Raw genomic sequence first — 15133 nt, forward strand, 5'->3', positions numbered from 1 at the left:
TATATTTAAAAAACAGTTGAAATTAATCATATGAATCGTTCAAAACAGTCAAACAGTTTGTATGGCCTTATTCACAAGTGTCAGTGGAAAGTTTGAGACCTGACAAAAACATGAACATGCTAATAGCGAAACAGTTAACTAGAGGGTACAAGATATGTTTTGAATTGGCTACCTAGTTAGTCTGTTCTCTATTCTATAGGCTAGGCCAGGCCTGGGTACAGGCCGGCCCAGGGGCCGTATGCGGCCCCTGGGCCATTCAATATGGCCCGCGGAATCATGCTCAGATCAAATAATGTGTTAAATACGTTTTTCAAAACATTACTGTTATTCAAATTAAAAGGCCAATAAATACTCGCCTTTGTGTAATGATTTAACTCCCACCGCTCGTGGAACATTTATTTTGAAGGTACGTATAAATAACAACTGCACGAAGACAGACAGTGACTGACAGGCTGACAAACGTCACCGTTACAAATAGTAGCTCGCTAGAAATTGCGCAAAAATGAGTTTTTCAAAGAAAAGGAAAGTAGACGAATGTGGGGTGTTACAGCAAGAGAGGACATCGAAATATTTCTTTATTGAAGAATCAGGGAAAGCTGTGTGCTTAGTGTGCAAAGAGAGCATCGCTGTCTTAAAAGACTACAACTTGTCCCAATACTTCCAGACGAAGCAGGCAGAGAAATATAGGAATATATTTTCTGAGCAGAACTGCATCGAAAGAATTTCTTTCTCAGTTGCAAAAGCAGCAAGGACTTTTCACAAAATTGCATTCCACAAACAACGAACTTGCGAGAGCTAGCTATGTACTGTCCCACGAAATTGCTAAACATAGTAAGCCATTCGCTGAGGGCGAATTCATTTTAAAAGATGTATTGACTCTGCAGCAATACTTTTCCCCGACAAGAAAGAGCTGTTTAAAAATGTTTACCTGTCAAAACGAACAGTGACACGGCGTGTTGTTGATATTCTTACGAGGCATAACCCCATACTTTGAAATTACAGAGGAGTTTGCTTCAATGAAGAGCACAACCACAGGGAAAGATGTGTTGGAGTCGGTTAATAAGTGCGTGGCAAAGCTGGGACTGAGTTTTGAAAAGTTATCAAGTGTGACCACTGATGGGTGCCCAAACATGACAGTAAAAAACATTGGCCTTTTTGTAAAGGATACAAGATCAAGTAGCTGAGCTGAACCAAGATCAGAAAAGTATTTTCCTGCATTGCATTAGTAATCAGGAGGTGCTCTGTAAATGTGTTCTGAAAATTAGCCATGTTGTCACTAAAGTGGTAAACTTCATAAGAGCAAAATCTTTAAAACCACAGGCAGTTTGTCTAACTGTTGGAAGAGAGTCCTGTCATGCAGATCTCCCCTACCACACAAAGGTGAGATGGCTGAGATTGGGGAATGTGCTTAAAAAGGGTGTGGGACCTGAAGTTGGAGATTGCGGAGTTTTTGCAAATGAAAGGAAAATGTGTATTTCCCTCAACTGCAAGATAGAGTGGTTGGCTGATTTTGTCTTCACAGTGGACATCATGGCCCTCATGAATGAACTGAATTCCAAACTAGAAGGGAAGGGCCTTTTTTGCACATCAGATGTACAGGGAAAATTACTCCTGACCCGCCAGCTAGAAGCCAACAATCTCACCCACCTTCTGACACTACTAGTCTGTTCCCTATCAGATGACCAGCGTGATAAGTATACATCGCTGCTGCGTGCTTTGAACAGTGAGTTATCTCGTCGTTTGGAGGATTTCAAAGTGTTGGAAAATGACATGCTGTTGGTTTCCCCTCCTCTCACCTTCAATGTGGATAACGCTCCCACTGACCTGCAACTTGAGCTTATCGATCTTCAGTCTGATGCAGTGATTGGAAAACTATTCAAAACAATGTCACTGAGGTTCTATGCATCTCTTGAACAAAACTTTCCAAAGATTAGGAGTCATGCTCAGAAGATGTTTGTACTGTTTGGGTCAACCTATGTATGTGAACAGATATTTTCAGTGATGAAATATAACAAGTCAGATCATCTCTTACCGACTCACCTCCTAAGCAATCCTGTGCATAGCGACGTCAGAAACTATAATCGACTTCACTGCTCTAGTCAACACCCATCAGAGACTTAACTCCTCACACTGATTGAGTAGTTTAAATGTAATGTTGAGCTCCCTTGTGTTTTTGTGCAAAGAGTTCTGTTCGTGGTGCTGAATGTACTTTTCCCTCCATGTAGTTCATTGCATGTTTAATAATGTAAATACCTACCAAAAGGAGAAAATGAAGGTGGTTTATTTCTGTGTTTAAGTAAAATAAGTAGCATATCTGGATGTGATTTACAGTAGATGTCAACACAGTCATACAATGTATAATCCTGTAATATGATTCTGGCCCACGATGGCAAAAATATATTCTAATGTGTCCCTCCATGGAAAATAATTGCCCAGGCCTGGGCTAGGCCTACCTGCTGCTGCAGTGTCTGACAGTCTCTCTCTCCTTGAGCAACAACCCACTCATCTCGCACAAATGCAGGTGATACTGATAAGTTTATTTTTATTGGACTAATAAAATATTTAAAGAATGTGCCTACATAAATTATATTTTAAAAAATTAAAGGAGTGCCGTACACACTAGGAGCTCAGATGCAAAAATATTTAATGTCCAACATTTCGACAGACAAGCTGCCTTCATCAGGGTGAAGAAGACAAGCTTGTCTTTCAAACTTTTGGGACAAATATTTTTGCATCTGAGCTCCTAGAGTGTGTGGCACTCCTTTTATTATTTTTTTTAAAGTATTCCACTCCGCTAGCCAGCACCTCGCCTAAATAGGTGTGGGTTTCTTTCGCCTCTAAATAAATTATATTAACATATTATTAATGTAATTTCCATTGCTTTTCTAGGCCTGGAAAACACAATTTCAAAATTCCATAACTTTTCCAGTATTTTCATGACCGTACGAATCCTGCCCCTAAGCCCTCACCCTTGACTCCCCCATTAGTCCCAAGGCCTCCTGCCAAACCCTCAGTCTCTTTGACATGGAGTTACTCCAGAAGTAGACAGGTTTATGGTGCATAGGGCTTCTAGACTCCTCATGAGTATAGAGTATTATATACAATGCCTTGTGAAAATATTCAGACCCCTTGAGTTTTTTCCACATTGTTAGGTTACAACCTTATTCTAAATTATAATTTTTTTAAACCATCAATATACACACACACACACACACACACACACACACACAATACCCCATTTTTTTTTTTTAACACAAAAACTGAAGTCACACTTACCAAAGTATTAAGACCCTTTACTCAGTAGTTTGAAGCACCTTTGGCAGCAATTATAGACATGAGTTTCTTGGATATGACGCTACAAGCCTGGCACACCTGTATTTGGGGAGTTTCTCCCATTCTTCTCTGCACATCCTCTCAAGCTCTGTCAGGATGGATGGGGAGCGTTGCTGTACAGCTATTTTCAGGTCTCTCCAGAGATGTTAGATCGGGTCCAAGTCTGGGCTTTGTCCCGAAGCCACTCCTGCATTGTCTTGGCTGTGTGCTTAGGGTCGTTGTCCTGTTGGAAGGTGAACCTTCACCCCAGTCGGTTGGTCCTGATCAGTCTGAAGCAGGTTTTCATCAAGGATATCGCTGTACTTTGCTCCGTTCATCTTTCCCTCTATCCTGACTAGTCTGACTCTCCCAGTCCCTGGCGCTGAAAAATATCCCCACAGCATGATGCTGCCACCACCATGCTTCACCATAGGGATGGTGCCATGTTTCTTCCAGAAGTGACACTTTGCATTCAGGCCAAAGATTCAATCTTGGTTTCATCAGACCAGAGAATCTTGTTTCTCATGGTCTGAGAGTCTTTTGCCTTTTGGCAAACTCAGGAGTGGCTTCTGTCTAGCCACTCCACCATAAAGGCCTGATTGGTGGAGTGCTGCAGAGATGGTTGTCCTTCTGGAAGGTTCTCCCATCTCCACAGAGGATCTCTAGAGCTCTGTCAGAGTGACCATCGGGTTCTTGGTCACGTCCCTGACCAAGGCCATTCTCCCCCGATCGCTCAGTTTGGCCGGAGGCCAACTCTAGGAAGAGTCTTGGTGGTTCCAAACTTCTTCCATTTAAGAATGATGGAGGCCACTGTTTTCTTGGGGACCTTCAATGCTGCATACATTTTTTGGTACCCTTCCCCAGATCTGTGCCTCGACACAATTCTGTCTCGGAGCTCTACGGAAAATTATTTCGACCTCATGGCCTGGTTTTTGCTCTGACATGCAATGTCAACAGTGGGACCTTATATAGACAGGTGTGTGCCTTTCTAAATCATGTCCAATGAATTTAATTTACCACAGGTGGACTGCAATCAAGTTGTAGACGGAAACAGGATGCACCTGACCTCTATTTTATGTCTCATAGCAAAGTGTCTGAATACTAATGTACATTTTTTCATTTCACCTTTGTTTAACCAGGTAGGCTAGTTGAGAACAAGTTCTCATTTACAACTGCGACCTGGCCAAGATAAAGCAAAGCAGTGCGACAAAAACCACAACACGGAGTTACACATGGAATAAACAAAACATACAGTCAATGACACAATCGAAAAAAGTCTATATACAGTGTGTGCAAATGAGGTAAGATAAGGAAAGGCAGTAAATAGGCCATAGTGGCAAAATAATTACAATTTAGCAATTAAAACACTGGAGTGATGGATGTGCAGAAGATGAATGTGCAAGTAGAGATACTGGGATGCAAAGGAGCAAAAGAATAACAATATGGGGATGAGGTAGTTGGATGGGCTATTTACAGATGGGCTATGTACAGGTGCATTGATCTGTGAGCTGCTCTGACAGCTGGTGCTTAAAGTTTGTGAGGGAGATAGGAGTCTCCAGCTTCAGTGATTTTAGCAATTCGTTCCAGTCATTGGCAGCAGAGAACTGTAAGGAAAGGCGGCCAAAGGAGGAATTGGCTTTGGGGGTGACCAGTGAAATATAGGTGCTGGTAACGATCGGTTGAAGAGCATGTGTTTAGCTTTACTTGCATTTAAGAGCAGTTGGAGGCCACAGAAGGAGAGTTGTAATGGCATTGAAGCTCACCTGGAGGTTAGTTAACAGTGTCCAAAGAAGGGCCAGAAGTATACAGAATTGAGAAATAAGGTATCTTTTTTATTAATGCGCTTGCTAAGATGTCTAAAAACCTGTTTTTCGCTTTGTCATTATGGGGTATTGTGTGTGTAATACTGAGGCTGTAATGTAACAAAATGTGGAAAGTCAAGGTCTGAATACCTTCCATAGGGACGGTATATTTTAAAAATGTATTACTTACTGACATGGAGTGCTCCATGTTCCTGCTGGTAGGTCTCAACCGGGATGCAGGGAAATGGCCTGCAGGACTCGTATGGTTGTATCGACTATCTCCACCAGGCTCCTGGAAATCAGACGAGAAACATGCATAGATTAACCAAATAAAACGGTACCTCTATTTAGTCAAGTCAATATTATTTTGTTTTACATTGGAGTGTATAGGTTTTGTTCCAGCACTTCACCAACACCTCATTCAACTAACTGATCTAAATTTTACAAAAACTTGCAAGCAGTTCAGTCCGCTGGGACAGAAATCACCAACGTCTGTATTATTGAATGAACTTCAAGTTACAAGCTTACAATTCTGCATGATATAAATATATCCACACATGTTATTCTGACTAACCTTGTGAATAAACTCCAAGAACAAGTTTAAATTTAGCTAGCTAGCTAACGTTAGCTGCTGTCAATTGTCTGACATGTACCATTATATTTCACATTAAACACACCTTTTCACAAAAAAAAAAATCAATCGATGTACACATATGAAATAGATAATTACCTTCAAGTAGACTTTTATTCTAGTACTTCAGGCCGAGGATTAAGTAACGTTGTTACTTTGTAGGAATGACTTCTCTTTTCCTCTTCAAGCTAATTCCTAAGATTTGACTGATGGAACAATCCAGCCAATGGTTGGAGCAATAGGCGGCTGTGGTTTTAGCTGATTGGCCAGGAGTAAAAAAGGTCCTCCAGGTCTGCTCAAACCATTTGACTTGCGAATGTCTTTCTACAAATGTACGAATCACTTGGTAATGTGACAGAACTCTGAGAATGCATATTTTTGATTCACATCAGAATATTCATAGTGGTAAATGGACTTGTAATAATCAGATGTGGACTCGAGTCACATGACATGGACTGGAGTCTGACTGAAGTCACAAATCTGATGATTTGAGACTCGACTTGATAGAAAAGAAAATAACTTGAGACCTCAAGACTCCACTTTGACTTGAAATTATCTGGCCAGATTTTGTAACGTTTTGTCAATCATTTTGTGGCACGGAGTCTCTGTGGATTACTCTCCTGGCACCCAGAGACAGTATCGCACTTGCAAACAAAACAGACTGGCTAGTGAAACACACACTCAACCCTCTGATTGGACCAGCAAACTGTCAATCAACACAGGTTGAGAACTAGAGCAGTGAAGGTTTTGGGGAGGTTGCGAGTTGGCCTATAATTATTTTGATACATATTTGAATAGGCTACATACAGTATACACGAGGCTACCATTTGTATAAGATTTGTAGATTTGGTTATAAAAATGTGGATACTAATGTAGGTCTAGGGCATTGCACAAAATTATCATTTTAAAAACATCTAAATCGGTGCTTCAGAAACAAAAAGTTTCCCGTCTTGACTGTTGACCAATCATCAGCATTAGCACGCAAAGGCGGGTGCACATATCCACATCAGTGACCAGAAAGCGCTTGTTTAATTTCCTCTGGTTTTGCCTGGCAAAAACAGAGTAGCCTACCTGCATTAATATTATCCATATAAAGCTGGCTAACGTTTTAGCAATCTGCTACGGACACAACTTTGCCACAATACTTGCAGTCCTTGACTTGAGCTGAAATAGGTGCCGGTACTGTTTATATTTAGGTACAGGAGCTCCACTATACCTCTGAGCTAATATTCTATTAAAAAAGGAACAGGAGCTCAAGCAGTAGAACATGTTAGGTGCCGGTACTCAGCTCCGGTGATCTCCTGTCCAAGTCATGCACTACCTGGTGATTTCATTGATCATTTTCATATTTCCAATAGGCCTCGTTTAGTTGAGTAATAATTAAGATAATTCAGTGGTGGTACTGTATGTCTAAAGATAGCTGTAACATCACACTACCTTCTATACTTATGGGATTGTTGTAGTAACGCCTTAGAACGTTGCCCCACCACTCAGATTTTGTACTAGACAAAATATTTTTGCATAATTAAGTCAAAAAACAAAACGGATTATATGCTTTGTACTGTTTCTATAAAAATAAATGTATTAGTAAGAAGTAATGTGGTACAATGCTAAATTTCTTTTAATTTTTTGTAACCCGAGTCTTTTAATAATCAAAATATCAGAGAAAATGTTCAGCTGCCCCTTTAAGGGTGGGAGGTTAACATAGTAATGGGGCCACTTGAGTCCTTTCACGTGTCATATTTGGGATACTACAAGGACATCTCTTTGCTATTAGTTGAAGCAGCAGACTCAAGTTGAAAAACAACCAAACTTGTGAACAAAACAATGTAAACAGCCAAGAAACACAGGACAATGTTTCACTTTGTCTACCATCGAGTAAATTAGACCAGCTTTTATGCCTGTGCACAGTGCCTCCAAAAATGAATCGATCAGCACTTCACTCATTGCGCACAGCTCCCATGCCAGGCAGTGTTTCTGCATGAGGTGGGATATAGGATTCCTATTTCTTTGTTCAAATAGCAGCTATGACCGGCCTCCCTAGTGGTATAGCGCTCTAAGGCGCCACTACAGACACGGGTTCGATCCCAGGATGTGTCGCAGCCGGCCGCGATTGGGAAACCCATAAGGCAGCGTACAATTGGCCCAGCGTCATCCAGGTTAGGGGAGGGTTTGGCCATCCGGGATATCCTTCTCCCATCGCGCTCTAGCAACTCCTTGTGGCGGGCAGGGCACGTGCACGCTGACTCATGCCGACATGCGGTACAGTTTTTCCTCTGACACGTTGGTGCGGCTAGCTTCCGGGTTATGCGAGCAGTGAGTCAAGAAGCAGCGCGGCTTGGCGGGGTCATGTTTCGGAGGAAGCATGGCTCTCAAACTTTGCTTCTCCTGAGTCTGTATGGGAGTTGCAGCGATGGGACAAGACTAACTAACAATAGGACATCACGAAATTGGAGAGAAAAATGGGGTCCAAAAATACAAATATATAAAATAGCAGCTATGAAACAAAACTGCAGAAATACTTTGAAAATCTCTACTGTAGCATGTCTAACCCTAACTTACACATGTGGTCATACTTGACTTTGACTTTCTTTTGGCAAATGTAATGCTCCCACAGGCAGAGCCCCACCTGTTTTGAGCCCCACATTTTTAGCTAAAAAAACAAACATACCATATTTTTGGGGGGCGGTGTGTTGCCTGTTATTTTGGTGTTAATACGTGTCACATATCAGTTTGCAAACAATGTAAAATAAAAATGATTGAATTAATAAATGCCAAAATGCAGGTATTTCAGCCTTGCTCAGTGCTTACTGTGGTGGTAGCCAGTGGAAAATATGGAGCGTAGGGGTTGGTCATGTTTTCTAGTTGCACCAGTGATTGGCTCAGTGTTCTGTCACTCATGGGGACACTACTTCACTGCCATTTTTTTACATTTTATTTCACCATGTAGGCCAGTTGAGAACAAGTAGGGAGGTAGGCAATAAATAGGCCCTAGAGGCGAAAATAATTACAATTTAGCATTAATACTGGAGTGATAGATGTGCAGATGATGATGTGCAAGTAGAGATATTGGGGTGCAAAAGAGCAAGAGGGTAAGTAATAATATGGGGATGAGTTAGTCGGGTGTGCTATTTACAGATTGGCTGTGTATAGGTACAGTGATCGGTAAGCTGCTCTGACAGCTGATGCTTAAAGTTAGAGAGGGAGATATAAGACTCCAGCTTCAGAGATTTTTGCAATTCGTTCCAGTCATTGGCAGCAGAGAACTGGAAGGAAAGGCGGCCAAAGGAAGTTTTGGCTTTGGGGATGACCAGTGCAATATACCTGCTGGAGCGCGTGCTACGGGTGGGTGTTGCTATGGTGACCAGTGAGCTGAGATAAGGCGGGGCTTTACCTAGCAAAGACTTATAGATGACCTGGAGCCAGTGGGTTTGGTGGCGGATATGTAGTGAGGGCCAGTCCAACGAGAGCATACAGGTCGCAGTGGTGGGTAGTATATGGGGCTTTGGAAATAAAACAGATGGCACTGTGACAGACTACATCCAGTTTGCTGAGTAGAGTGTTGGGGGCTATTTTGTAAATGACATCGCCAAAGTCAAGGATCGGTAGGATGGTCAGTTTTACAAGGGCAAGTTTGGCGGCATGAGTGAATTATGCTTTGTTGTGAAATAGGAAGCCAATTCTAGATTTAATTTTGGATTGGAGATGCTTAATGTGAGTCTGGAAGAAGAGTTTACAGTCTAACCAGACACCTAGGTATTTGTCCACATATTCTAGGTCAGAACCGGCCAGAGTAGTGACGCTATTCGGGCGGGAGGGTGCGGGCAGAAATCGGTTGAAGAGCATGCATTTAGTTTAACTAGCATTTAAAAGCAGTTGGAGGCCACGGAAGGAGTGTTGTATGGCCTCGAAACTCATTCGGAGGTTTGTTAGCACCTTGTCCAAAGGGCCAGGTGTATCCAGAAAGGTGTCGTCTGCATAGAGGTGGATCAGAGAATCACCCGCAGCAAGCGACATCTTTGATATATACAGAGAAAAGAGTCGGCCCAAGAATTGAACCCTGTGGCACCCCCATAGAGACTGCCAGAGGTCCGGACAACAGGCCCTCCGATTTGACATACTGAACTCTGTCTGAGAAGTAGTTGATGAACCAGGCAAGGCAGTCATTTGAGAAGCCAATGCTATTGAGTCTGCCGATAAGAATGCGGTGATTGACAGAGTCGAAAGCCTTGGTCAGGTCGATGAAGACGGCTGCACAGTAATGTCTTTTATCGATGGCAGTTATGATATCGCTTAGGACCTTGAGCGTGGCTGAGGTGGACCCACGACCAGCTCGGAAACCTGATTGCATAGTGGAGAAGGTACGGTGGGATTCGAAATGGTCGGTGATCTGCTTATGAACTTGGCTTTCGAAGATTTTAGAAAGGCAGGGCAGAATGGATATAGGTCTATAACAGTTTGGGTCTAGAGTGTCTCCCCCTTTGAAGATGGGGATGACCACAGCAGCTTTCCAATCTTTGAGGATCTCAGACGATACGAAAGAGAGGTTGAATCGGCTAGCAATAGGGGTTGCAACAATTTCAGCGGTTAATTTTAGAAAAGGGAGGGTCCAGGTTATCTAGCCCAGCTGATTTGTAGGGGTCCAGATTTTGCAGCTCTTTCAGAACATCAGCTATCTGTAGTTGGGTGAAGGAGAAGTGGGGGGAGGGGTTTGGGCAAGTTGCTGCAGGGGGTGCTGAGATGTAGGTCAGGGTAGGGGTAGCCAGGTGGAAAGCTTGGCCAGCCATGGAAAAATGCTTATTGAAATGATCGATTATTGTAGATTTATCGGTGGTGACAGTGTTTCCTATCCTCAGTGCAGTGGGCAGCTGGGAGTAAGTGCTCTTATTCTCCATGGACTTTACAGTGTCCCAAAACCTTTTGGAATTAGTGCTACAGGATGCAAATATCTGTTTGAAAAAGCTAGCCTTAGCTTTCCTAACTGCCTGTGTAAACATCCTGACTTCCCTGAAAAGTTGCATGTCGCGGGGGCTATTCGATGCTAATGCAGAATGCCACAGGATGTTTTTGTGCTGGTCAAGGGCAGTCAAGTCTGGGGTGAACCAAAGGCTATATCTGTTCTTAGTTCTACATTTTTTGAATGGGGCATGTTTATTTAAGATGGAGAGGAAAGCACTTTTGAAGAGCAACCAGGCATCCTCTACTGACGAGATGAGGTCAATATCCTTCCAAGATACCCGGGCCAGGTCGGTAAGAAAGGCCTGCTCACTGAAGTGTTTTAGGAAGCGTTTGACAGTGATGAGGGGTAGTCGTTTGACAGAGGACCCAGTACGCACGCAGACAATGAGGCAGTTAACGCTGAGATCCTGGTTGAAGACAGCAGAGGTGTATTTAGAGGGCAGGTTGGTCAGGATATCTAAGAGGGTGACCATGGTTACAGATTTAGGGTTGTATCTGGTAGGTTCCTTGATGATTTGTGTGAGATTGAGGGCATCAAGCTTAGATTGTAGGACGGCCGGGATGTTAAGCATGAAGATAGATGGGGGGCGATCAATTAACATATGGTGTCCAGGGCATAACTGGGGGCCGAGGGGGGTCTATATCAAGAGGCAACGGTGAGAGACTTGTTTCTGGAAAGGTGGATTTTTAAAAGTAGAAGCTTGAATTGTTTGGGCACAGACCTGGATAGTAAGACAGTCTGCAGGCCCTCTCTTCAGTAGCTTGCAACTCCGCTCCCTTTGGCAGTTCTATCTGGTGGAAAATGTTATAGTTAGGGATGGAAATTTCAGGATTTTTGGTGGCCTTCCTAAGCCAGGATTCAGACACGGCTAGGACATCCGGGTTGGCGGAGTGTGCTAAAGCAGTGAATAAAATAAACTTAGGGAGGAGGCTTCTAATGTTAGCATGCATGAAACCAATGCTTTTACAGTTACAGAAGTCAACAAATAAGAGCGCCTGGGGAATGGGAGTGACGCTGGAGGGGCTGCAGGGCCTGGGTTAACCTCTACATCACCAGAGGAACAGAGGAGGAGTAGGATAAGGGTACAGCTAAAGGCTATAAGAACTGGTTGTCTAATGCGTTTGGAACAGAGAGTAAAAGGAGCAGGTTTCTGGACTGAAGAATAGATTCAAGGCAATGTACAGACAAGGGTATGGTTGGATGTGAGTACAGTGGAGGTAAGCCTTGGCATTGAGTGACGATGAGAGAGGTTTTGTCTCTAGAGGCACCATTTAAGCCAGGTGCGGTTACTGCATGTGTGGGGGGTGGAACATAAGGGCTAGTTAAGGAATATTGAGCAGGGCTGGAGGCTCTACAGTGAATTAAGACACAAACTACTAACCAAAACAGCAATAGACCAGGCATATTGAAATTAGAGAGAGGCATGTGTAGCTGAGTGATCATAGGGTCCAGTGAGTAGCTAGGCGAGCTGGAGGCACGGCAATTCAGACAGCTAGCAGGCCGGGGCTAGCAGCAGGCTGGCAGATGGGCCTCAGGGGAACGTTGCAACGGAAGAGCCAAATCTAAGGGTAGAGCTGCTGCTACCCTTTGTAGCAGCATTTCATTGAAGAGAAATGATATTGATAAAACGTATTGGTGCTCATCGGCCATAAACATTACACAACATGTTGGAAGTCGCAAATTCAACAATGAGTGGTTTTGATGGAATTGGTGGCTAACTGCAAGCATTGCAAAGAAATCACTAGCCTGCTATTCAGTGGAGTGGCTGTGTGGTCCCAAGTCTGGGTTTAAGGGTCTCTTTTCCAAGCTTCAAATGATAAACATTCAACATTGGCCATGCTGTCAATCCAGCATAAATTCTGGAACGCTCAAAACAACTGTTAACTCGGAACTGAAAAATCTGACTTCAGTGAGTTCAAGACAATTGGGAACTTGGGAAAACACGAGCTCAGACTGGGAAAATACGTTTTGAAAGGTCATCCATCCAATTGTAAGTGGGGAACTCTGGCCTCTTTCTAGAGCTATGACCTAAAGATCACTGGCATAATCATTCTTCAAGTCCCAGAAAATAAATAATTCTTGCAAATCTTATTGAATGTATTCAAATTACAAATTTGCAACAATTTGTTAAAAATAAATAAAAATAAATCACACATCATGATGATACATGCTTGCCTAATTAAATTACACATTTCAAAATCGTACTTGCAACCACGAATCTCAATGTGCAACCACGAAATTCAAAATACTAACTTCTGTCATTATTTTCCCATACCGGTCCATTTAAAACTATTTAAAATACACCCATGCTATTTTGTCGGGAAATTTAACTACAGTTGAGACCACTGACATGACATTGATGCGGCATGCGCTTTACGGTCATCATAATCTGTGCGGGGTTGACTCGTCTTTAATATGACGCTGTCAATCAAATTTACTCTACTTGTCTGCTCAGTCTCACGACTGGGTTTTCCACCTGATTATTAGGCTACATGTCTTTGTTGATTGATCTATATACTCAAAATACTGCTGTCCCAAAAGCTTCAATGCATAGAAAGTGCTGTTCATCTCACGCTTCTTCCTCGCCGAGAGTGCATGCAGAAAAAACAAAGCTCTATTTTGATGCGCGCTGTCAAACACGCATGCACGCCCCATATTTGCACTGGAGCAGCTATAATACTGTGCAACTTTTGAAGACGATTGGCCTCGGGATTCCTCTCCATTTGATAATAACTAACTACACGAATGTGATAGTAAGGAGACTGGTTTCCATTCATGCAAATCATATTTGCTGGCATATGGGTCTGTTTATTATTGTTTACCTCCCTGGCCAAACTACGTGCCGCCGCACATATTACTGCATTTGACAGGTCGCGAGCATTCACAGCAAATAGCTAAAAACAGACACGCTTACCCTCGCTGCTCGGGTAATACTCAAATCTTTCATCACTTCCTCGAATGCTGCTGTCTCTTCTGCCTGTTTCTGATTATGCAAAGCGATTTTCTCGCTAAATTTCCGCGGATTATTCGATGTCGCCATGTTTCGCTCTTCTGCTCCGCTTTCCCTCCAGAGACGTTGCGTGCCCACGTCCTTGCGCGTGGGCGTAGTTAAGGCGCACATCTGGAACGCCCGCGTTTCCCACATTTTTAACCAGGGATGGGTAAAATGCGAAAAGGGATAGGTCATTTCTTAAACGTTTTATCCACTGTCCACTTGCGGATAATCTAAAATCAATTATATTTTTTAAAATAAATGATCCCCTATTGAACATGTTGGTACGGTTCTTCTTATTTTGAATGCCTTGTTTAGCCGCTAAACCCACTGTACATGGCATAACAATACTCTATCCTGTTCCCATTATTTTCCTCTGATGAAAGCTATAGCCTACAGAGAAAAGCAGTTGTGTCTGTTACTTTCCAGTTTTTGTAGTCTTTAGTAGCCACTGGCCAGATGTCCCTACTCAAATGAGTGTGCTTTTAGAATTCTCACTGGGAATTAAATGCATAAACCACTGTCAACCACATCAGTCACTAACATGCTAAAAGTACCAATACTGGCAAAAAAATCTAATGGTTTTTCTTTTTCCCACAGACACACAAGGCTACAAAAGAGCTACAGGTGCAGTCCATGCACAATGAAACAATATGCTGTTTCACCCACTATTCAGAGTAGTGGAAATAAATTGGCTGTAAAGTAACCAAGGAAACCATTGAAGAGGGTATACCAGGGCAATGGGTGTGTGGGAATATGTTGTTATTGCCAGCTAAACCCTGAAAAAAAACCTTGAAGTTGAGCCTCAGTGAAAAGGCTATAGGTAGCATGGATTAAATGACATCTTGGCAGATTTCTGTGTCCTGCTCCTCAGATATTGTTTACATTAATCTAGTTACATACATACATCAGCTACAACATGCTTCCCTGTACATAGAGACATGTAATCACAGGCTTCCCTGTACATAGAGACATGTAATCACAGGCTTCCCTGTACATAGAGACATGTAATCACAGGCTTCCCTGTACATAGAGAAATGTAATCACAGGCTTCCCTGTACATAGAAACATGTAATCACAGGCTTCCCTGTACATAGAGACATGTAATCACAGGCTTCCCTGTACATAGAGACATGTAATCACAGGCTTCCCTGTACATAGAGACATGTAATCACAGGCTTTCCTGTACATAGAGACATGTAATCACAGGCTTCCCTGTACATAGAGACATGTAATCACAGGCTTCCCTGTACATAGAGAAATGTAATCACAGGCTTCCCTGTACATAGAGACATGTAATCACAAAAATAACTCAAATGGTTCCGTAGCTTTTCAATTTGATTTAAAAAGAGATAACTTTGTCACTGACCCCGACTTCATCTCCACTTCACTTTAGACCCCCCCCCAGCCCCTTCCCTCAAAACATTGGTGATGGC

At 42.7% G+C, this 15133-nt stretch overlaps 1 protein-coding gene across 1 annotated transcript in view; it reads right to left on the reverse strand.

The window, feature by feature from the left end:
- LOC135558524 (CREB-regulated transcription coactivator 1-like) overlaps positions 1-13769 on the reverse strand; it is a 65536-nt gene extending 51767 nt beyond the window's left edge. Inside the window, exon 1 of the mRNA XM_064992385.1 lies at positions 13614-13769. Coding sequence (XP_064848457.1) covers positions 13614-13745 — 132 coding nt within the window. The 5' untranslated portion in view covers positions 13746-13769. The remainder of the gene's footprint in view (positions 1-13613) is intronic.
- Between the last annotated feature and the right edge of the window lie 1364 nt (positions 13770-15133).

Source organism: Oncorhynchus masou, chromosome 17 (genome assembly GCF_036934945.1).
Source record: "Oncorhynchus masou masou isolate Uvic2021 chromosome 17, UVic_Omas_1.1, whole genome shotgun sequence".
Taxonomy (NCBI): Eukaryota; Metazoa; Chordata; class Actinopteri; order Salmoniformes; family Salmonidae; genus Oncorhynchus; species Oncorhynchus masou.